This window comes from Sarcophilus harrisii, chromosome 5, assembly GCF_902635505.1.
Source record: "Sarcophilus harrisii chromosome 5, mSarHar1.11, whole genome shotgun sequence".
Classification (NCBI taxonomy): domain Eukaryota; kingdom Metazoa; phylum Chordata; class Mammalia; order Dasyuromorphia; family Dasyuridae; genus Sarcophilus; species Sarcophilus harrisii.
This window is the reverse complement of record NC_045430.1, coordinates 93,685,665-93,708,377: the sequence shown is the minus strand read 5'-3', so window position 1 is coordinate 93,708,377 and position 22,713 is coordinate 93,685,665. Positions and strand designations below refer to the sequence as shown.

At 33.5% G+C, this 22,713-nt stretch overlaps 1 protein-coding gene across 2 annotated transcripts in view; it reads left to right on the top strand.

Moving 5' to 3' along the window:
• SPATS2 (spermatogenesis associated serine rich 2) overlaps positions 1 to 22,713 on the top strand; it is a 161,410-nt gene that overhangs the window by 90,493 nt on the left and 48,204 nt on the right. The window contains exons 3-8 of one of the 2 annotated variants that reach the window (XM_031937953.1): positions 1,853 to 1,932; positions 10,968 to 11,076; positions 13,787 to 13,836; positions 15,790 to 16,051; positions 17,865 to 18,071; positions 20,246 to 20,381. In XM_031937953.1, the coding sequence (XP_031793813.1) occupies positions 1,853 to 1,932; positions 10,968 to 11,076; positions 13,787 to 13,836; positions 15,790 to 16,051; positions 17,865 to 18,071; positions 20,246 to 20,381 (844 nt within the window). The remainder of the gene's footprint in view (positions 1 to 1,852; positions 1,933 to 10,967; positions 11,077 to 13,786; positions 13,837 to 15,789; positions 16,052 to 17,864; positions 18,072 to 20,245; positions 20,382 to 22,713) is intronic. The other variant, XM_031937954.1, reaches the window with a different exon arrangement.

Genomic DNA, 22,713 nt, shown 5'->3' with positions numbered 1-22,713 from the left:
GATAACCAGTTATGGTTCAGGTGTTAAGGGGTTAGATGAGAGTAGTTTCAGTGGAAATAAGGAATGGTTAGGAAATAAAAGTCAAAGAAAGAGACAGCTGAATTGAAGATGACTTGCATTTGGAATTCAGAGGAAAAGAAAGCAAAAATCATTAGGTTCCGTTTGATAGTCATGCATTTAACTGGGTTTGTCCATTGAGCAGTTGCAGAACATGACTGTAGAGAATCAGTGAAATCACAGGATAGATATCTGGGAGTAATCAACATAAAAGTGATCAGTTAAAACATTAAAATAGCATAGTGAGGGAGAGAAGCAGAAGACCAAGGAGATTTAAAGGAATTTTTTAATCTGAAAATGAAAAGATTTAGTGAGGACAAATATTTGAAAAGTTGCAGGGTAGAGGAAGAATTATAAATATCTGTTCAGTCTCAGAGGTCAGTAGTTGTACCTTTGGGTAGAAGTTATAAGCAAATACATTTTGGTTCAAAGTATAGAAAAATTTCTTTAAAATAAACTGTCCAAATATTGAATGGACTGTTTGGAGCATTAATGAGTCTATGATTTGTGACTTACCTGTAACTGAAAATGTTTAGGTAGAAGCTATATATACTTTTTAGGAATAGTGAAAATACATTTGTTTATCAGAGTAAGGGTTGGATTAGATGGACCTGTCTTTTCTAGTTCAGAATTACTATGATTCTTTAGACTAATTTTCAGGATAAAGAAGATAAAGCTACAATGAAGAAAAATAAGGGGAGGAACAAAAATGATACAGACAAGAAACTAGGATAGTCTAATGTTTGCTTACTTGATTTACTGTTTTCCTTGAAAAATGTTAATATATTTATTGAATCTGGAAAAGTATATTTACTTTTAGTAGCAAATCTAATTTTTAAAAAGTACACATTTTTGATCCTCTAACAAAGAACTTTATATAAAGACCATTAGATTGGAAATAAAATGTGTTAAAATATTAAAATTATTAAAATTTGACAAATTATTTTGAAGCATATCTTCCAGTGAGAAGAGGTAAAATTAGTAAAGATTTCTGGACACATCGCTAACCAAAAAAAGAATCTAATAAACTGATTTAGACGACATGGGAATATTGTCATAATCAAATTGTACAAGTTTATTCCTAAATGAATTGCTAACATCAGCTATTTAGTAGTGTTAGGCACATAATGCTGGTTTTAAAATATGATTTGTCTATTTTAATTAGGAAAGTAGCTCTATTTTTTTTCTTTTAAGTGCTTTAGTGGTGCTTTTTTCCTTTTTTTTGTCATTATCATGTCCCATTCAGAACTCTTCTTCATAACAAACTAAGCAAAAATCAAGCAAAACAAATATATAGTCTTGTCTAAAAACATTCACCTTATTCCATATGGCAGAGCCATTATTTCACATGATCTGAAATCATGATTTGACTACATTGATCAGATTCTGAAGACTTTAAATGTTTTTTTTTTCTCTACATTTCATTAGATCATTATATTGTTCAGATTCTGCTTGCTTTGCTCAAAAGTTGTTAATTTTGACAGTCTTTTTTTGAGGTCTACCAACATGAACCTCCTATTCATGTTGATTAATATTTACAATAATAATAGCTTTTTGGTAGCATTTTAAGACTTACAAACCACTTTATGAATTTTCCATTTGATCCTCATCTCACTTCTAGGAGGTAAGTGCTCTTTTATTACCCCCTTTTACAGTTGAGGAAATTGAATTGTTTAGAGGTTAATAATAAATACCTGAGATTGGATTTGAATTCAGGAGTTAGAGTGTAGGTCTAGTATTCTATCCATAATACTACATAACAGCCTAATAAATTTTCTTTTTCTCATTCTTTTAGATCCATCAGGATTCATTTTTGATTTGCAGTCCAATACTGTGCTGGCCCAGGGAGGAACTTTTGAGAACATGAAAGAAAAGGTAAGAGTGGAATTCCACTAAGGTAGTAAATGTTCAGCATTTAGCTGAACAAACAGAAAAATTTAAGCATTAAAAATTTACTGTGTTTCAGCCAGTTTAATTACATTAGACACTGAAAAGGTAACAGCCATGGTATAAAATTAGACAGGGTTCACATTAATGAATAGCTCAATCTTTCAAAGAATAAGCCAATGCTCTGGTGGAATATGTATGATTGGAAACCAGGTTCTTACTGTTTGTAGATGTAGGCTGTTATGGAACATGAATAAATTCTTAGTTTTAGGAATGGGGTGATTGATGGTATTAGTTCTTTGCAACATGACTATTGGGGAGTTTATAGTAACAGATTAAAAGATCTTTCTGAAGGGGATTTACATTCATCAGAGATGCTAAAAAGTTCTATTAATGATGATCCTCTTGCATTGGGAACCAAAGGCAAAAGGACCTGAAGGACCTGTCCTAAAATATATTCAGACTCATACAGTCTCAGATTTGGAAGGAATCTCAAAGGTCCTTTAATCTAATGCTTCTCTGAACAAAAATCCCCTTTATAATATATCTGGTGCGTATTTGAGTTTTGCCAGACAGCCCATTCAACTTTATAGTTATTAGGAAATATTTATTTATATCTGTACAAAAATTTACTTATAACTTTTATCCATTGTGACCCTGAGCAAGTCACTTAATTCTGCCTCAGTTTCCTCATCTGTAAAATGAGCTGGAGAAGAAAATGGCAGACAACTTCAGTATCTCTGCCAAGAAAATCTTAAATGGATCATGAAGAGTCAGACACAACTGAGCAACAAATATTATAGTTATCATACCAGGTGCCAAAGACTGAAGTATAATGAAATAATAATAGTTAATATTTATATAGCACCTACTCTTTTAGGTACTAAAGTCTTAACTAACATTATTTCATTTGATCCTTATAACAACCCCAGGAGGTAGGTACAATTATTATTCTCATTTTACAGATTGAAAAAAAAAAAAAAGATTAAAACAGAGGTTAAGTGACATGCCCAGGGTCACACAGGTAGAATGTTTCTAAGGGTGGATTTGAACTCCAGTCTTCCTGATTCCCACTCTAGTGCTCTCTCCACAGCACTAATATCTGCCTAAGAAAGGAACAACCTCCAGTTTCATTTTCTTTTTTCCTTTTTTAAAATTTTAATAGCTTTTTACTTACAAGTTATATGCATGGATAATTTTATAGCATTGACAATTGCCAAACTTTTTGTTCCAATTTTTTCCCTCTTTCCTCTCACTCCCTCCCCAGATGGCAGGATGACCAATACATGTTAAATATATTAGAGGATAAATTAAATACAAAATTAGTATTCATGTCCAAACCATTATTTTGCTGTACAAAAAGAATCGGACTCCAAAATATTGTACAGTTAGCCTGTGAAGGAAATCAAAAATGTAGGTGGGCAAAAATATAGGGATTGGGAATTCGATGAAATAGTTATTAGTCATCTCCTAGAGTTCTTTCGCTAACAACCTCCATTTCAAAAGAGTTATAGATGTGTGTGTGTGTGTGTGTGTGCGCGTGCGCGCACACGCGTAAAATGTCATATATGTAGAATAAATAAGGTATAAATACAAGGTAATTGGAGGGACAGGTGCTAGCAAGGGGATGTGGAAAGGCTTTATATAGAAAACAGTAGTTGAGTTATATCTTGGAAGTAAGAGAAACAATAAATCAGAGATTAATATTCTTAGGAGGGATATAAAGATAAAGAGGGAATACATTCCAGGCATAGGGGAGGTGGGAGGCTGGTGCAAATTCATGGAGTCTGGAGTTGGGGTATTGTATGTGAAGAATGAAGAGAAGTCCAGTTTGGCCAGATTGCAGAAAACAAATGTGAAGTAATTTCCATTAAAGCTGGAAAGAGAGCCTGGAGCAAAATTCATTGTCAGGCTTTAAACACAGATTATATTTTATCCTGTAGGTGATCAGAAGCCACTGGAGTTGTTAAATAGAGAAATCATATGATCAGATCTGTGTTTAAGGAAGTAATTACTTTGGCAGTTATGTATTGGGTGGACTGGAGTGATGAAAGCCTTAAGGTGGGGAAGGTGTTACTGTAATCTAGGTGAGAGTGCCTGACTCATAGTCTTCCTTTAAATTCATATTTTAGGACTTTAATACATTGTGAATTAATTTTGATGTCCCCCTTAAACACCCTAGGCTTTTTAATTCATCAACTCTTTGAACTCCAGTGTACATCTTCATTCTACCTTAACCACCCAAATAAATCAGTTATCATACTGATAACTTTGCCTCTAATATAATTTTGAACTCTGAAATTATCCTTTTTTGGTCACTTTTGTTTCTCCATTCTTCGCTTTGCCTTAATCATTTTATATATGTGTCTGTGTGTCTCTGCGGCTCTCTGTGTGTATTTGTCTTAATGATCTTCTGTCCTACTAGCTCTTTCTCCCTTTCCACCTATTTCTGTCTTTATTCTTTATAGAGGGGGGCATTTCAGCAACAAGCTATCCTTTTCTTTTAAATCCTGTCATCATTTATGCTCTGCCAATACTCAGGTTTACCCCTACCATCTTATCACCTCTTTTCTGTTGATATACTACTGAATGCCACTAAAAAAAGTCACTTTAATGTTTTAGTAGTATTCACTACAAATTCAGGTTGTTTTTAACCTTGTTTTTAAATCACTTTCACTTAAGCGATGTTCATTTCGATCTTTCTTCCCTATGGAGCCATTCTTTGCAATAAATTGTAAACAAAAAAGAAAAAAGGCAGTTGAGCAACCATCCCCTTTCCCTCCAAAAAAAGGTCCTATCTGCAAATATTTACGATGTTCCAGATGTTCCATACTGATAACCCTACATCTATGCAAAGTGGTTAAGGAGATAATTTTCTTACTTCCACTCCAAAGCCACTCTTTTTGCTCATTAGAATTAGAAGCATTTAGCTTTGTGTTTTATTCTTTCTATTTATCTTGTTATAGTCATTGATATTACATTCCTGATTTGGTGTACTTCGCACCATTTAATATGTTTTTCTCTCAATTCTTCATGGACATAGTTTCTAATATTATAGTAATATTCTGTTATATTTATGCAACATAATTTATTTTAGTCTTTCCCCAGACAATTAAAGGACAATGGTCTCCTTAATTTCTATTTTTTTGCTCTCAAAAAAAAAAAAAAAAAAAACCTGATGTGTATAATTTGGTGAATATATTACCTTTCCCTCTAACTTTAACCTCTTGGGGGTATATGTCAAGCAGTAGTATCTCTGGGTCAAAAACTACAGACATTGGTTACATTTGAGAAGGGAATTCCATATTGCTTTCTAGAGTGGTTGGGCCCATTAACAAATTCACCATAAATGTATTTGGCAATGTGTCAATTTTTTGAATTTCCATTAATGACAGTTTCTTTTCTCATATTCACCAAATTGCTGAGTGTGAAGTGAAACCTCAGGGTTATTTAATTTTGGTCTATGTGATTTTTAATAGTTTGTGATTCTTGTTTTTTGAGACTTGTTTGTTTATATCCTCTTGCCATTTATCTTTCACGGACTAAGTTCATGTTCTCTAATTTCAACTAGGGCCTCACTGCAGCACTGAATTCCTTTATGTTGTTTCTTGATATACTTTTTCTGAATGGCTTTTCTTTACTTTTCCCTCAGTCCTTCTATTGTTCCCTCAATCCATACTTGCTCAACAGATGACCTTTATCACACCTTCCTCTGTCTCTTTGGTCATTTCCTCCTTCCTCTAATCTTTGATCGCTTCTTTTATCCTTGCTCCTTTCTCAGCTCCTCCAAACATTTCTGCCTTCCTTAAAAGACTTCTTCAAGTTGGCATCCTCTATCTTTCAGTGCCTCGCTTTTAGAGTTATCTCTATATTTATTGCCTCCAGCAAGCATTCCTTAAAATTTCCAACCCTACCACTGAACTAAGTCTATTCTTTCCAAAGTGATACCTATGACAAACAGATCAATAAATCCCACTTGATACATTTTATTTCTCTTGTATAATTTCCATTCAAGAAAGCCATTCCTCATAATAATGATTTTAAAAAAATAGGGGAAAAAAACCAACCCATCAGTACATTGGGAAAAAAAAAATCTGAAAATATATGCAGTGCTCCTTACCAATGTAAATAACTTATTCCTTAGGAATAGGTATATGAACACCTGTCAGATTGGCTAAGATGACAGGAAAAAATAATGATAATTGTTGGAGGGGATGCGAGAAAACTGGGACATTGAAGCATTGTTGGTGGAGTTGTGAACGAATCCAACCATTCTGGAGAGCAGTTTGGAACTATGCTCAAAAAGTTATCAAACTGTGCATAACCTCTGATCCAGCAGTGTTACTACTGGGCTTATATCCCAAAGAGATCATAAAGGAGGGAAAGGGACCTGTATGTGCCAAAATGTTTGTGGCAGCCCTGTTTGTAGTGACTAGAAACTGGAAATTGAATGGATGCCCATCAATTGGAGAATGGTTGGGTAAATTGGGGCATATGAATGTTATGGATATTGTTTTGTAAGAAATGCCCAGCAGGATGAATACAGAGAGGCTTGGAAAGATTTACATGAACTGATGCTGAGTGAAATGACCAGAACCAGGAGATTATTATATACTTCAACAACAATATTGTATGAGGATGTATTCTGATATTTCCTTCACAAGTATCACCAGTATCAAAAATGAAAATTTGAATTTACAACAAATGGAGAATAAAAGAAATTATTTGAAAATATTTTATCCAATTTTATGCCAGTAAAATGTAACAATCTAAATGAAATGGGTTAATATTTACAAAACTATTTACTGCCTAGATTCAAAGGACAAGAAATGAAGAATTTACACAATTTGAAAAGGAAATTGAACAGATCATAAATGAGCCTCCCAAAGAGACATTGGGATGGAAGACAGATTCTGTCATATATTTAAGAAAGAGTTAGCTCTAGTATTACATAAACTGTTTGTAAAATAGAGAAAGGAATCCTATCAAATTCTTTTTATGATACAAAAGTGGTCTTGATACATAAACCAGTAAGAGACAAAATATTAGCAGATAAACTGCTAACAACAAATTACCACAGTCAGATTTGGTTTATGTTGTGAATCCAGAGTTGATTTATTATTAGGGAAAATGTGAACATAACAGACAATATTAACAAAAACAACAAAAATCTTATGACTATATATCAGTAGATATGGAAAAAACTTTTGACAAAATACAGCACCCATTCTTGTTTTAAAAAATAAGAACACTAGGACAACATAGGTATTCTTGCCTTAATATTATTGGTACCCCTCTAAAACCTATTGCCAACATTATACATGATAGAAATAAACCGGAAACTTTTTAAATAAGATCTAGAATATATCAGGGATGTACATTATTGCCTTTGCTATTTGATATAGTGCTTAAAATTCTAGTTATAGTAATAAAACAAAAAAAAATTGAGAGGTTTGGGTTGGGCACTACTAACTGATTAGTGACAAAGTCAAGTGACTCTGAAACTTAATGGACTATTTTAAAGCCTGGTTTTTACATTTCAAGAAATCATAAGCGAAAACTAAACAGGATAAAAAGTAAACTGCCAAAGGTTTTTGGAAAAAAAAAAAAAACTTTTAAAAATCTAAGTCTCAAACCCCCCAAAAAGTCTTAAAAAAGATAAGTAACCAAAAATTGTTGGTTTTGGTCCTTCATTTTTGAAGATCCATATACTTTTAGTTTAAAAATAAATAAATAATTGGAACTAAATAATCTCTTAACCATGTTTTCCTCAGTTCCTCATTTGTAAAAAAATCTGGAAAAGAAAATAACAAACCATTCTAGTATCTTTGTCAAGAAAACACCAAATGGAGTCATGAGTCAGACAACACAAAAAATAACTAAACAGTCATATCAGTGAGATAACAAAATCAGAAGCAATGGAAGTTAATAACTCAATGTTTTGATAAAGTGCAAAAAAATAAGTTATCTAGGGAAAAAAACCGTTATGTGGAAAAAGCTATTTAGAAAACTGGAAAGTATTCTAGTAGAAATTAGGTTTAGACCAACACCTTATATTATGTTCCATTTTACATTCTAAATGGACACACTATTTTAATATTAATGATCAAGCTAAAAAAAATTAGAAGAGAAGTAGATCATATAACTCTCACCAGAATGAATAGGAAATCTATTCTTAACCAAACAATAAATTGAGGCTATTACAAAAAAATCAAATATAGCTTTGATTACATGAAACTAAAAACATTTTATTTCTGCTTAGGCAAAATTAATACACATAGGATAAGAGGGGAAACGGTCAAATGAGGGGGAAAAAATCTTTGCATCAAATTTTCTTTATGAGGGTTTTAGTAACCAAGATGTATCAATAATTAATAAATATATGTGTAAAACTAATATAGCCATTACTTAGTAAGTAATTAAAGGATATGAAGAAATATATCTTCCCTCTTTCTTCATTGTTCTTCCCTCTACTGTTTAAATCATACTCCATTTTATGAGAGATAAATTTTTCTATTTTCCTTGTTTCCCCTTTCCCAGTACATTCATTCCTCTTAGCAGCTCTTCCATTCTTCTTTTATGATTATCCAAACCTATTAGAATCACACCCAGGTCCTCAATCTCTAATTTTTCCTATAAGCACCCCACTTATGATAAAAATTCTGTGGAGTTACTGTAATGCCGGAAAAACTGAGGCAGGATAGAAATTAGAGAACAATTTAATTATTAATTTATTGGAGAGTAAATCAATTGACTGGATTGGACTCTTGTCTCAAAGTATCCAGCAGCAAATGCCGGATACAAGATTCTTTTATATGGTAACAAGAACGATGATATAATGGAGGAGGTACTTGAGATGGGGTTGATCCAATGGGGATGACCTAATGGGGGGAGGCATCTAGGATGATATAATGGAGGGACGTACCCAAGAGGCTCCTGATATTCTAGGGATGTCTGAAATGGATAGATCTTCATCCCATCAAACATTAAGAAGGAATGATTATAGGCTGAAGATATAAGACCCTATGAAACATTAAGAGGGAATGATTATAGCCTGGGGTTTTGGGGCAGAGTAATTGAGGTAGGACAATTTCAAGGAGATTGTGGAATAACATTACATGTCTCACATCCCTATAAAGGAATATTAACAGTTTAACTTTGTTTATTCCTTTATGATTTCTCACTCGTATTTATTTTTTTGTGCTTCTCTTGAATTCTTTATCAATTTTTTTTTTTTACTTAGCTTTCTGTTTTTTTGGTTTTTTTAATTAAAGATTCATTTTTCTCTGTAGGATTAAACTCAATTTTACTAGTTATCCTTCTGGAATGTCTGTTCTAAACTCTTCATATCTTTATGTCTGGGGTGGGAACCCTTTTTTCTGCCTAGGGCCATTTGGATATTTATAAGCATCATTCATGGGCCATAAAAAATTATCCATTTAAAGAACTTAGGCAGAGGGAGAGTGTTGTCACCTGTAGTTGGCTTATCAGAGCCAGACCAAATTGAATTCATGTTCCCCATCCCTATTTTATGTAGTGGCTGCTAAATCTTGTGTGATTCTGACTCTGGCCCAAACTGGTATTCAGAGTCTTTCTGGCAACTTTTCAGAATTTTTCTCTTGACTTTGGAGCTCTGGAGTTTGGCTATAATATTTCTGTGAATTTTGTTTTTGAAATTTCAGAAACTGAACAGTATATTCTTTCAATTCAGCTTTGTCCTTTAATTCTCAGATATCTGAACTGTTTATGTTAAGATTCCTGCAAATATGATATCTGGCTTCCTTTTTTTGTTCATTGCTGTTCCTAATTCCTAAGCTATCTCTCTTCAGCCTAGTTTTCCAGGTCGTTTGGGTTTTTTCTTTGAGACTTTTTCACATATTCTTTTTTCTTCTTTTCCTTCTTCTTCTCCTCCTTTTTCTTTCTTATGACTTTGATTATTTCTAAATGTCTTATGAAGTCATTAGTTCTGTTGGCCAATTTTGATTTTCAAGGAGTTACTTTCTTTCATAGTATTTCCTACATCTTTTACCAAGTTTATTACATTATTTTTATATTTTATTTCCACTTTATTTTTAATAAAAATATTCATTTCATTTTCAAAATTTTTTAATGGTTTCTTTAACTCTTCTAAAGAATTTTTGTTGCACTTGTATCCAATCTAGATTTTTTTCATTGAGGCTTGCTTTGTAGATGTTTTGGGGTCCTTTGTTTCTTTTGTGTTTGTGTCTTGAGTTTTCCTCTTACTATAGTGATATGGTTGTCTTTTTGTTTGTCATTCTTCCAATCTATTTCTTGACTTCGGACATTATATTAGTGGTAGGTTTATGGGACTTAGTTAAGGGTGGGAGGAGGAATGCCTATGTCTCGCCCATAGTATTATCCTTTTACATCAACCTGCTGCTTTCAAACTTAGCCAGTGTAATGCCAGAGAAACTGAGGCAAGACAAAGAGTAGAGGTTTTTAATATTTTAATAGTGGAGAATTTGGGCTAGCCATAGCCAGTTGGCTGGATCAGACTCTTGTCTCAAAGCATCCAACAATGAACAAGTAATTCCAGAAACTTTTATAGGGCTCCAGCAATCAGGGAAACAAAGGCAAGGGGGAGGCAGAGCACTGGGTGAGTGGAAATTCCAGGAAAGACCATAATTCAGTTCTGACAGGTTGAGGGTGAGGAGGAAAGATTATAAAATCTAATAAGAAGGTGGTCGAGCAGGAGTCAGGAATTCTGGAGCCAGGAAAGATAGAGGGTGCCATCTAGGTATTTGAGATAAACTATCTGGAGTTTTATGACTCTGGAATACCAGAGTGGCCAGAGTTCCACAGCCTTAATTATCTCAGTCTTAATGGCCAGGAAGGGGGGTTGCCACCCAGAAAACTTGAGGCGGAACAATTCAGGGAAGCTGAGGCATATTAAGAAAAAAATGTCACTTTTTCTAGTGGCATAAGTAATATACTATTATTCTTGGCAATTCACATTTAAAAGGCTAATTTCTAATATGACCACCATTCCCATTTTTTTATAGATCAATGCTGTACGTGCAATAGTCCCCAATCGGAGTAATAATGAAATTATCTTAGTCTTGCAGCATTTTGATAACTGCGTGGACAAAACAGTACAAGCATTCATGGAAGGTAAGCCTACTTACATGAAAGGTAAGTGCACTATATAATTCAGAGCTTTAGACAGCCAATAAATATTTATTAAGCTTCTCCTGATGAAGTTAGTGGCAGTGCAGAGAGTTGTGGAAATCCCTTTTTGGTCGGAGGCATAGGTTCTTTGTGAAAGAATTCACAAACCCGAAGAGTTTTAGATGGCAAAAATGGAAGTTTATTGTTGGATGAGAAGTCAGCTTTCCTAAGAGACTGACTTCTTTAGTGGCACAGTCTTATTAGAGACATGGAGGCTGGCACTGAGAAGAGAATGTCTTCTCAGTGTGGGCAGGATTCTGGCAGCTGTACCAAGGGCAAGGCATAGTCCTGCTTTGGATATTCTGCAAAGAAATGAGTAAACAGAAACCTATTTTATGAGCAGATCTTGGCGGAGGGCTGAGGCAGCCTGAGCTGATCAGACCAGGATCTCCCAAATGAAATTGCTTTGAAGGCTTTCTCAGCCTGAATTTGAATATAGAGATCCAGCTTGCCCTAAAAATGGACCCTTCAGATGATGCCACTGAACTTTTTGGGGAGATATGCCTCCCAGAAGGGCCTGAGACTCGAATCTCCCTTGTTTACAGATCAAAGGGTGTACAATTTTAGTCATTTAATTTTTGCAGATTTTTTTTTTTTACAGATTAAAGGGAACATAATTTCACACCCCCATCACTTCTGTATGCCCAACACTGTGCTAAGTATTGGAGATAGAAAAATGAAAAAAGAAAAACAATCCCTAAACTCAAGGAACTTGCATTCTTTAAGGGAGAAGACTACATACAAAAGGTGGGGCTGTGGAAGAAGGTGCTTGGTGCATCAATCCAAGGAGTATAAATTGGTGGGAAAGGAAAAGATGACTGCTCTGGGAACTGTTTCAAAATGGAAGCTTTGGGAGGAATTGTTTGCACTGCCTTCAATTAGAGGGAAAGGGGTATTGATGATACTAATAAGGAATGAGTACCAAAGCTTATGCAGTTCCTTTAGATGAGGAATTTCCTTGAGAGCTTTTCCTAGGGGTATGGTGAAGCTAGTCTAAGAGTGAAAATAGGCAGTTTTTAAAAACATTCATTCAGATATCTTGCATGTCATAGTTCATTTAGCAGAACTCACCATAACAGACCATAATAACTTTCTTCATATAAATTATATCATTTTATTTCCCTAAACTCCTTAAAATATTCCAAGAAGATTTATTTTTTATTTTTCAAAATATCCTTTACTGCTAATCAGTTAAAAAAAAAAAAAATTATGTCAGTAACGACATATGTATTGAGATTAGATTAGGTATGTTTCCCAAGTATGAAAAGTGATTCATTATGTTGAGGGGTGCAGCAATGGGGTGTTGCAGGTTTTGCAAAAGAATTTGCAGTCCCAGTCTCCAAGCCAGGTTTGGCAGAAAATGGGTTTATTTTCACTGAAAAGTCTCAGTAGGGTGGTTCGTTCCTGATTAGGAAGTTAGCAAAGATTGGGATACAGTCTTGATTTTATTTAGCTTTCTATGACTTGGGACTAGGGAGTGATTGAGGGGCTGATTTCCAGGTCAGTAATGGGTGATGATTATGCCCCAGGGATCTCCAAATGAATTGAAGGTGAAGATTATTGTGGGTGTTTTCTCTGGGAACCGAGTAGGAGGGTAGGAAAGGGTTTAGATCAGGTAGGGATCATTTTTAGGAATTTCCCGAGGATGGGTGGCCCACCCTTCACAAAGGTCAGGGGGACAGAGTCCTATTACATCAATTACTCCTTCAATTTATGGGAACCACTTAGACTTGGCCTTGACATCTTTTCGTGATCTTCTTTCTTTGGTCCTCTGTTCATGTGAAAAAGAATGGAATTAAATTCTTCTTCAAACCCTCAAGGGAATTACTAGAAGAAACCAATGAACAAGATTTTTCTATCAAATCACATAGTTTTGTTATACTTTTTCAGAAATTGTAAGAATATATTAGAAAAGTTAGGACCATGTCAATTTTTCCTTTCCCATCTTCATTTATTTTTAACTAAAGTCAGCATTTAATTCATGTGCTGAGCTTGAGATGTGAAACTCTTTCCAAACTGATGTGATTGAAGCTATCTGGAAGCATAGGAGATAGCATGGACTATAACTAAAACAAATAATCTTTGCCTTTTTCTAAGATACAGAGTCAATACAGCTCCTCAATGGCTGTATTTGTGAAATGAGACTGTATTAGAGTTTTTCTTTCTTAAAAGAGTTTTCTGGAAAAGGAGAGGTTGTCTGAATCATTTGAAGACATTATCCATGTTTAATGAGGAAAGGGAAGACTTAAGGGGGGGACCTAATAGCTGTCTTAAGTATTTGGAGGTAGAAGTTGGAAAAAGTCTAATTTAAGTTTGATGTCAGGAAAAACTTAGTTAACAATTAGAGTTGCCCCAAAGTAGAATGGGCTGCCTCGGAAATAAGGGGTTTTTCTTGGAGATCTTCATTCAGAGACAGGATAACCTCTTGTCAAATGTTATACCAGAGATTCTTCATGTATGGGCTGGAGTGGATGGTTGCTGAGATTCCTTCTAGCTGTCAAATTCTGTAATTCTGTCATAATAGACAGGCTTCCCAGAGGCAAACATATTGAAACTTAACCTTTCCCATTGCAAGCTTTTAGAAATTCTCCACAACTACTGCAAGATATAGAGAAATTAGTTCCTGATTACTTAAGTTGTTTAACTCTTTCAGGCAATGCCAGTGAAGTACTAAAAGAATGGACAATAACAGGCAAGAAAAAGGTAACTTGAATGAAATTTAGTATTGTGCTTTTGATCTCGATTGTCAAAAAACAACACACCAAAACTTAATAAGATATATTCTATGAACATTTTCTATTCACTTATTTTAAATAATGGATATTTTCTTCCATCAGTGAGATTCAGATAAGTCTAAAATGAGGTGGTAAATTCAAATGAATGCTATATAAAAGTTTAGGACAAGAAACAGATAGCTTTACTGTATTGCCTTTGCAGAAGAGATATTCATTTTAGACCAAAAATGAAATTGTACATCATGTCAGGAAAAGCAAAACTGCTCCAGAGAAAATGATCTATTCAGTGATTTTCAGAATCATTAGTGCCCTCAGTCAGAAGGTTGACTTTTTTTTTTAGATTAAACAACTGATTCTTCTCCTCACTCATTGTGTTGTGGACTCTGAAATTATAGAACCAAACTCAAAACCTAAATTGTTGTATAATAGTGCCCAGAGAATGTTCTCAGAATTATACCTATTGGGTGTTTCTCAGGGGATGCTCAGCATTTTAGTATATGGAATAAAGGGGCACCTTTCAACTGAAAAACAAAGGTCTGTTTGGAAATTGGTCAGAATAAATGAAAGGATCATAAGCTTCTGATATGTTAATATCAATTCTAAATGTTGATATTGGTAGTTCTTTTTGTAATTGGTTTGTTAAGCTTTTAATTAAACATTTACTTTCATTGTCTAGATAACTAATATCCTTGTGTTCTTCCTTATCATTCTGAAATTTTGGATGTTTTTGCATGGAGGTGGGCAGGATAATCTGCACATTAATAACAGCAGATCTATATATGGGGGAAATAAATTTGTTAAGTACCTACTATGTGTTAAATCCCAATATTAGGAATAACAGCAAAAAAATAAAGTATCCCTGCTTGCAGTGAGCTTACATCCTAATTACAATTTTACTAATCTGCACCTTAAAATAGAAAGGCAAAATACTTCTTTTGGTTTTTCGGAGGTTCTATCCTGTGCCCTCTTCTATTTTCTGTATTCTCTTACTTAGTTTGTAAGTAACCTTATCAACTTTTAGAGGTTTAATTATATTTTTATGCCAATGACTGCCACACCTATCTATCTAAACTTAGTTTATCTCCAGGCCAACATCATTAATTGACTACTGTCTCAAACTCACTAAGTCCAAAATAGAATTTTTTATCTTTTCCTAAAACCCACTCTTATACCAAGTTTTCTTGGATTCTTATAATAGCTACCTGATTCAAGTCTTCACTGTCTATGGCAACTTATCAAACAACTATCAAAGTGCTTTTCCTATTGTGCACATCTGGCATATCGCACTCTTATTCAGTAAATTCCACAGCTTCCCTACTGCCTCTAAAATAAAATATAAACTTATTTATTCAGTTTGTAAGACCTTTCACTACCTGACCTTAGTCTACTTTTCTAGCTTTATTATAAACAAATTTTTTATTTCCCTTCCTGCACCTACAATTTAGTCAAAATGACATTCTCTCTGTTCCTTATATATTACACTCCATATCCCATCTCCATATCTTAGCATTAACTCTTCTGCATTGATCTCCCCCTTCACTACCACTTATTAGAATCCTTTCTTTACTCCAAAATTATATTCGAGTCACCTTCTACATGAAGCCTTTCCCTCAGCTGTTTATGTCCCTACTCTCACAATGTATGTTCTAATTATTTTATATGGATACTTTTTATATATATATACACACACACATACATACATATATTATTTCCCCATGTATGCTCATTAAGGACATAGCTTTTTAATTTTTTTCTTTATATACATAGTCAATTCCAGCTTGGTGTCTAGCACTTAATAAACGCTTACTTGGTTGATTAAGTTTATAAGTTAAAGGGTTTAGTAACTTAAACATTCTCTTTGAGTTGTGGAATAACTTTTCTTCTTTCCTCTCCCACCCTCCATCTTTAATAACTGTTAAAGAACAAAAAGAAGAAAAGCAAACCAAAACCTACAGCAGAAGCAACAAACAACCTACCAGACACAAATAAGCTAGCATCCACTCAAGATGAGCAGTCAATAGCTTCTTTGGATAAAGGTGGGATTAATGGTTACCATGTCAATGGTGCAGCTAATGATACAGAGTCTGTGGACTCTCTCAGTGAAGGCTTGGAGATACTTTCAATAGATGCCAGAGAATTGGAAGATTCTGAATCTGCCACATCAGATATGCCTGATAGAACAGGTGAGCTATTTGAAATTTTTGTTTTGTCTTGTTTTGTTTTTAAATGGAATTTGATTGAAAGATGTGAGCTAGTAGCTGAGAAAGTAGTTAAATTGAATTCAGTTGGTTAGCTTTGCAACTTCTTAACTAAGAAGGTTTTTGTGGGATATCTTGTAACTCTGCAGGTACAGAAAAAAGTCAATTTTTATTCATCTTCATAATTATCTTTGTCTAACTTAAATGAGATAATTCTTACAAAGTACTTTTCACAGTCCCTTACATGTTCCGTTCCCTTCCCTTCTCCTCTTGCAGAAATCTGGTTTCGTAGTACATGTTAACTTAGTACTTTAGATGGTGCTGCTGAGTAGTGGGAGCAGACATAGAGAGGAGAAAGTATTCTGTAAGCTATTGTATAAAAAACATAATCAAAATAAAATAGCTCTGAAAGCTGATTAAACTGATATTTCTGGGAAGGGAATGGGGGAAAAGTTTATATATACATAAATATATGAACCTATACAAACATGCATGTATTTTCATCTGTGTTTAATATACATTTTAGAATATATGAGTGAGTATATGAGTATGAGCCAATATCATGTAATAGAACATGGAATCAGAAGAGTTGAATTTGAATTTAAGTTCTATACTAGTTATGGGACCATAGTCAAATCATTTAAGTTCCCTTTTCTGTGAAATAGATTATGTTTCTGTTACCTCTACTTCACAGGGTTGTTTTGAGGTAGATATTTTGTCAACCTTAGAACATTTTATAAATGTGAGTTATTCCTAATTTTCTTTTTCACATGAACCATGCCTTTTTTTTCCCCCATAAACCTCTTATTTTTCTTAACTAGGATTCAGAGCAAGGGTTCTCCCCTTTTGAATTGTTTAGTTTCAAAATTTTTTTTATTGACATATTACTTTTTATATAGCCCTCATTTCGAAATAGATTGATTGCCTCTCTCTTCTTCTACCCATAGAGTCACTCTACTTCTTTAAAGAAGAAAGTAGTGTGTGAATTTTCTAAACTTTTCTCAAGGGCTAAGCTAACACTGTTGAGTTTCTAATTTTATTTCCAGTTACATTTTTTAAGTCATTGTATATATTGTTGTCTTGATTTTGCTTACTTTATTTCTAATCTTCTCTGAATTCTTAATTGATTGAGTAGTTTAATTTTTATCATTTCTTTGTTAATCCACTTCCTCCTTCCTTCCTATCAGTGATGTGCAAATGTAATAAAAATATAAGAATTAAGTTTTATATGAGGATGTTCAAGATGATTCTTCTTTGTTAATTTTTATCAGCACATGAAAAAAAAAAACTTGAAGAAAATTGTGCTTTAATTTACCCTGTGTGATCATAAAAGATTATTATTTTCCTTGGGTTTCCTTTTCTTTTTAAAAGCCAAATTTGGACTCATCTTCAACTGGGGATTGTGATTCTGATTTTTCTGGTTCAGTGCAAACTTCCCCTGCTTTCCAGATATCTTATAAAAGTTGGAAGAAGCTGGTGATATATTAGCTCTTATTTATATTCTTACCCCAGAACCAAGGAGATAAAGTGGTTGGAAATAAGGCACCACATTCACCTGCTTTTTTTTTCCTTTAAAGGATCACTTATCAGGGTAAATGGGGAAAGGAATACAGGAGCAACTAATAACTATTTCTACTTCAGCCTGCATGTGTTCTCTTTGATCAGTCATTTTGTTTACAACCATTTGAGGAACATTATTTTTCTCATAACATTTTAACCTTTCCTGTTTTTCCTTAGAACAATTTAGTTTAATTTTCTCCAAACTTGATGTTGTAACTTTCTCCCTTTTCTTTGGCAGTGTCAATGCTGGAGAATGGTGTTTCTGATTTTGAGTCCAAGTCTCTGATTATGAATGCCACTCAGACTTCACAACAATCTGTGAAACATGAGTCCAGGAATCCTACCAAATCTCTGTCTAGACCCATCCCAGGCACTCAGTTTTCAGGCTTGGGTTCTCTCTCCACAATAGAAGACGTTCCACTCTCCTCTACTAACAAAAAACTAGGTAAAGCAGAGCCTTTCCTTGAGAAGGAGATAAAAACAGTACCTTGAACAAAAGATAGAAAACCTTTACTGATAGAATTTCAGTAATCTAAAAGAACAGTAGTACAAACTTGCCTCTCTTTTCTGTTCTGTAGTCAGTTACTACAAGAGAGTTATTTTTTCTACCTCCCTGTGCACAGCTGGAATCTGACAGCAAATCAGATATGGTGTCTCACACAGTAGTCTTGTTAGGATGACAGTGATTCCTGGAGCACTCAGGCTCTAGTACCATATTTTATATGCTAACATCAACAGCTCCTTTTATTTGCCTAACTACAAAGACTTCTCAGATCATATGTCATTTCCTTTTATGTTTTTCTTTTGCTTGACCTAATAGTAAAAAACTATGACATAATGTGATACCCGATTTTTAAAGAGATCTTTAAATCTCTTCAAAATCTAGGATTCTAATTCTAAGGAATGATAAAGATTCCAGCTTTATATAATATTTTCTGAGAAGCAAACATTTAGTAGTGATGGCTCTTTTAAATTTTTTACCATAAGGATAAGCAGTAAATAATTTAATATGATAGTATGATTAAACGGCTGTTAGATATAGAAAACAAGTTACTGAAGAACTGAAAACGAAAAAGAGGATATTAGAAAGGTGAATAATACATGTGAATGAGCTATATAAAAAGAATAAGGAACTTTTAAGAAGAAGAATATCATTTAAAAAAAAAGATAAACTTGGTCACATAGTCAAGGTAAGAAGTAACAGGGGACAATCTGTCAGGGAAAATAGGGAAAGGCTCTCCAGCTCATTAGATGGTCCTTTTAAGTGACAGACTTATAGAAGACATTGACAAGAGTTACACAAGGAGGTAGACATGAATGCATTACAATCTCTATAATTGAAGGAAGTACTTAAGCTGATTAAGATGATTGAAACATTTGATTAATAACTGTGTTCACACATTTTGGTGCATGGTTGTCTATATTAGTGGTGTCAAGCTCAAAACGAAACAAGGACCACCCAAACTGTGTGTGTGTGTGTGTGTGTATGCACGCGCGCGTTCAAAACAAAACAAGGGCCACCCAAACTCTGTGTGTGTGTGTGTGTGTGTGTGTGTGTGTGTGTGTGTGTAACACATACTAGCTGGCCTCATATTAACTTAGAAAACTACACATTCTATCTATGCATATGTTTTGAAAACATTTTTGTTTTGTTTGAAATTTGTTGGGAAAAAAAAATTTTTTTAAAGAAAACTACACATTAACATTATGTATGTTCTGTTGTATTTTTGTTTTGTTAAATATTCCCCCATGACATTTTAATCTGGTTCAGGCTATACTCCAGAATGTTGCAAGGTGATCTGTGTTTGATACCTCTGGTTTACTTCATTTAAGAGGTAGAGTATAAAAAAGACACTAACAAAATGCAGATTATAAGACCTTCTTTTAATTAAAAGTGTTTCCTTTTTCTTATCTGGCCTTTAACTTGACCTAGCTAAATGAAACTCAAAATCTTTCTCATTTTTATAATATACATTTATATTTGGAATTTGTTTCTTTTGATGGAGTTTCTCTTCATCTGAATGCTGCAAATGAGAGATTCATAATATGCCTGATTTATTTTTTCCCAAGCAAATTAACATAGATTTCATCAGCCTAAAGCCTTAAAATTTAAATAGGCACTAAAAGAAAAGTGAGAGTAGGACAAGGAAGAATTTAAATAGAAAATCTATAACAGTGCACTATACTGTATTTCTATGGGCACATGAACTTCATCATTAAATATACTAAAACTCTGCTGCTGGTGAACATAGGAAGAGGTAATGATTATTTTAAAATATCTCAGACATATTTATTCTATTTATACACAAACCTAGAAAATTTATGTACAACTCTTCAGTATTAATAATAGTGTAGCATTTGCTTGGTAAATTGTTCAGTCTAAATTTAATCATTTTGGGATGACTGGAAAGATTATGAACACGTAAAGAATCTGTAATTTGTTTTCATACTATAGATTAAAATAGCAGCAATTCCTCAAAAAGAAATTTGAGGGTGGAGTGATGACTATTGGAGAAGCATTCTTAGTTCTGTGTGACTTGTCATGTTTAGGTTTCCAGATTCAACTTTAAAGAGGCTTATGGACCTCTCACTATCATTTCTTGCTGCTTCTTTTTCTAGGTTCCAATATTGAAAAATCTGTGAAAGACCTACAGCGTTGTACAGTTTCTCTTGCCCGGTATCGGGTTGTGGTTAAAGAAGAAATGGATGCCTCCATTAAGAAAATGAAGCAAGCCTTTGCTGAGCTTCAGAGCTGGTAAAATTAAATCGTGCCTTAGAGATGATCACACATACCAATGATCTAAGTACACTTTGTGGGTTCCTGTTATACTACCTCAGTAGGAATGCTATTTTAAGAGTTAAAAGTGGTCTAGAAGCCATCTGGGCTACTGTCTTAAGTTTGGACATCAGTTAGAAGGAAAGTTAGGAAGAGATTATAGAATAGGGCATAGGTGGCTCTGAGACTTGGACTGTTATTTTTTGTATGAGTCCTCTAAATCAGAAATTTGCAAAATTTTCTTATTTAAAAAATTTTCTCTTTTCCTTTACTTTTATTGGTGCTTTTTTTTTGTTTTTCATACCACAGTCATTTCCTAATATATACATTTATGTAAGTAAATATTTCACCTTTCAACAAACCTTCATACAAACCAACTAATATATGACAGCATATGCCAAACACTGCGCCTAAACTCTGCTGTCACACCTCAAGCAATTAGTTTCATTATTTTTTCTCCAGAGTCAAGTATGATTATTGCATTTAGTCTGTATTTAGCTTCCTTTTAGTATTATTTTCATTTGCATTATTGTAACCATTTTTATTTTCTGGGTTCTACAATCAGGTGGTTCCACATCGTTTCTGATAAGTCTTCCCATTTAAAAAAAAATTTTTTTTCATGTCCATTGTTCCTTTTTGTTTGTTTCTTAAAAATTTTTGTTGCTATCTTCTGGTTTGTTTTTTTTCCCCTCATCATTGTGGTATCCCAATTATCTATCCTTTCTCTCCTAGAGAGCTATTCTATATAACAAATGACATTTTTAGGGGAAAAAAAATAGACACAACTGTTCATTACATTTTTAAAAAATCCAAAATATGCACTAAGGGTTAATTTGAAGATGTCGCATATCTCCTCATTCAAGTCACGTTTGATGTTTATAATTTATTAAATTTACTTTTGATTCATATTTACATTGTAGCAGGAACTTTATTCTGCTTACTTCACTCTACATCAATTCATATTGATTAATTATATCATTTCTTACAGCACACTAATAATTCCATTACATTTATGTATCATAATTTGTTTAGCCAGTCCCCAATTGATGGACATCTAATTTGTTCTCAGTTCTTAGCTATCACAAAATGTACTGCTTTAAGTATTTTGGATTTTATGAAGACTTCCTTGGAATATAAGTCCAGTAATGGAGTCTCTGATTCAGAGGGTATGGACATTTTAGTCACTTTATTTGCATAATTCCATTTTCTTTCCAAAATGATTGTATCATTCATTTTACAGCTCTACCAGTAATATATTAGTACGCCAAATCATTTCACAATCCTCCAACATATTTTGTCATATTTACCAATTTTCAGTGTGTTAGGTGTAACCCCAAGGTTTTTTAATTTGCATTTCACTTTTTAGTAGTGATTTGGAGAATTCTTTCATGTGGTTGTGAATACTTTGTAGTTCTTTCGAGAATTGCTTGTTTGTATCCTTTGACCACTTATCTGTTGGGAAATGGTTTTTAGTCTTATGTTTATTTATTAATTGTTGCTATATTTTGAATATTTCCTTTTAAGGAAAATTTGATATGAAGATTTTCTTTTTCCTCATTCAGCCACTTGTCTTGTTATTCTATATTCTTTCATTTTGTCTGTGAAGAAGCTTTTCTTTGGTGTGTGTGTGTGTGTGTGAAGCTTTTCATGATCTTTTGTATATGGTCTCGTTCTCTTCTAAATTTTTTTAATATGATCTTCTGTGTTAAGGTGGCTTATTCTTAAAATATATTAAGAAATATAGTTCTAAGCCTAATTTCTGCAAGATTGCTTTCCAGTTTATGAAATAAGGAGTTTTTCCTTAGGTAACTTGTTTTTCACTTTGTCATACATTAGGTTATTGAATTCTATTGTATTTAAATCTCTCTTTTCTAATGTCTCTTTTTATTCTTTAACCAATATCAGATAATTGTTGAATACTGCTGCTTTTTAATAAGGTTTAAGGTCTGGAAGTGTTCTTTCCTACTTTTTATCATTTCCTTTGATTTTCTAGATCTTTTAGTTTTTCCAAATGAATTTTGTTATTGGTTGTCAAGTTCTAGGAAGAATTATCTTGACGATTTATTTAGCATAGCATTAAGAATATAAATTAATTTTGATGATTTTGTCTTTTTTATTACATTGGCCCAGTCTAGTCATGAACATTGATTATTCCTTTAGCTATTTAAGTTGTTCTTTCTTTCTTTCAATAAGGAGTATTCTATAACTGAATCTATAGAAGTCTTTTGTGTGCTTCAGTAGCTTCACCCTCAAGATATTTTATACATTTTGTAATCATTTTGAATGAGATTTTCCCATTATTGCTATTTGA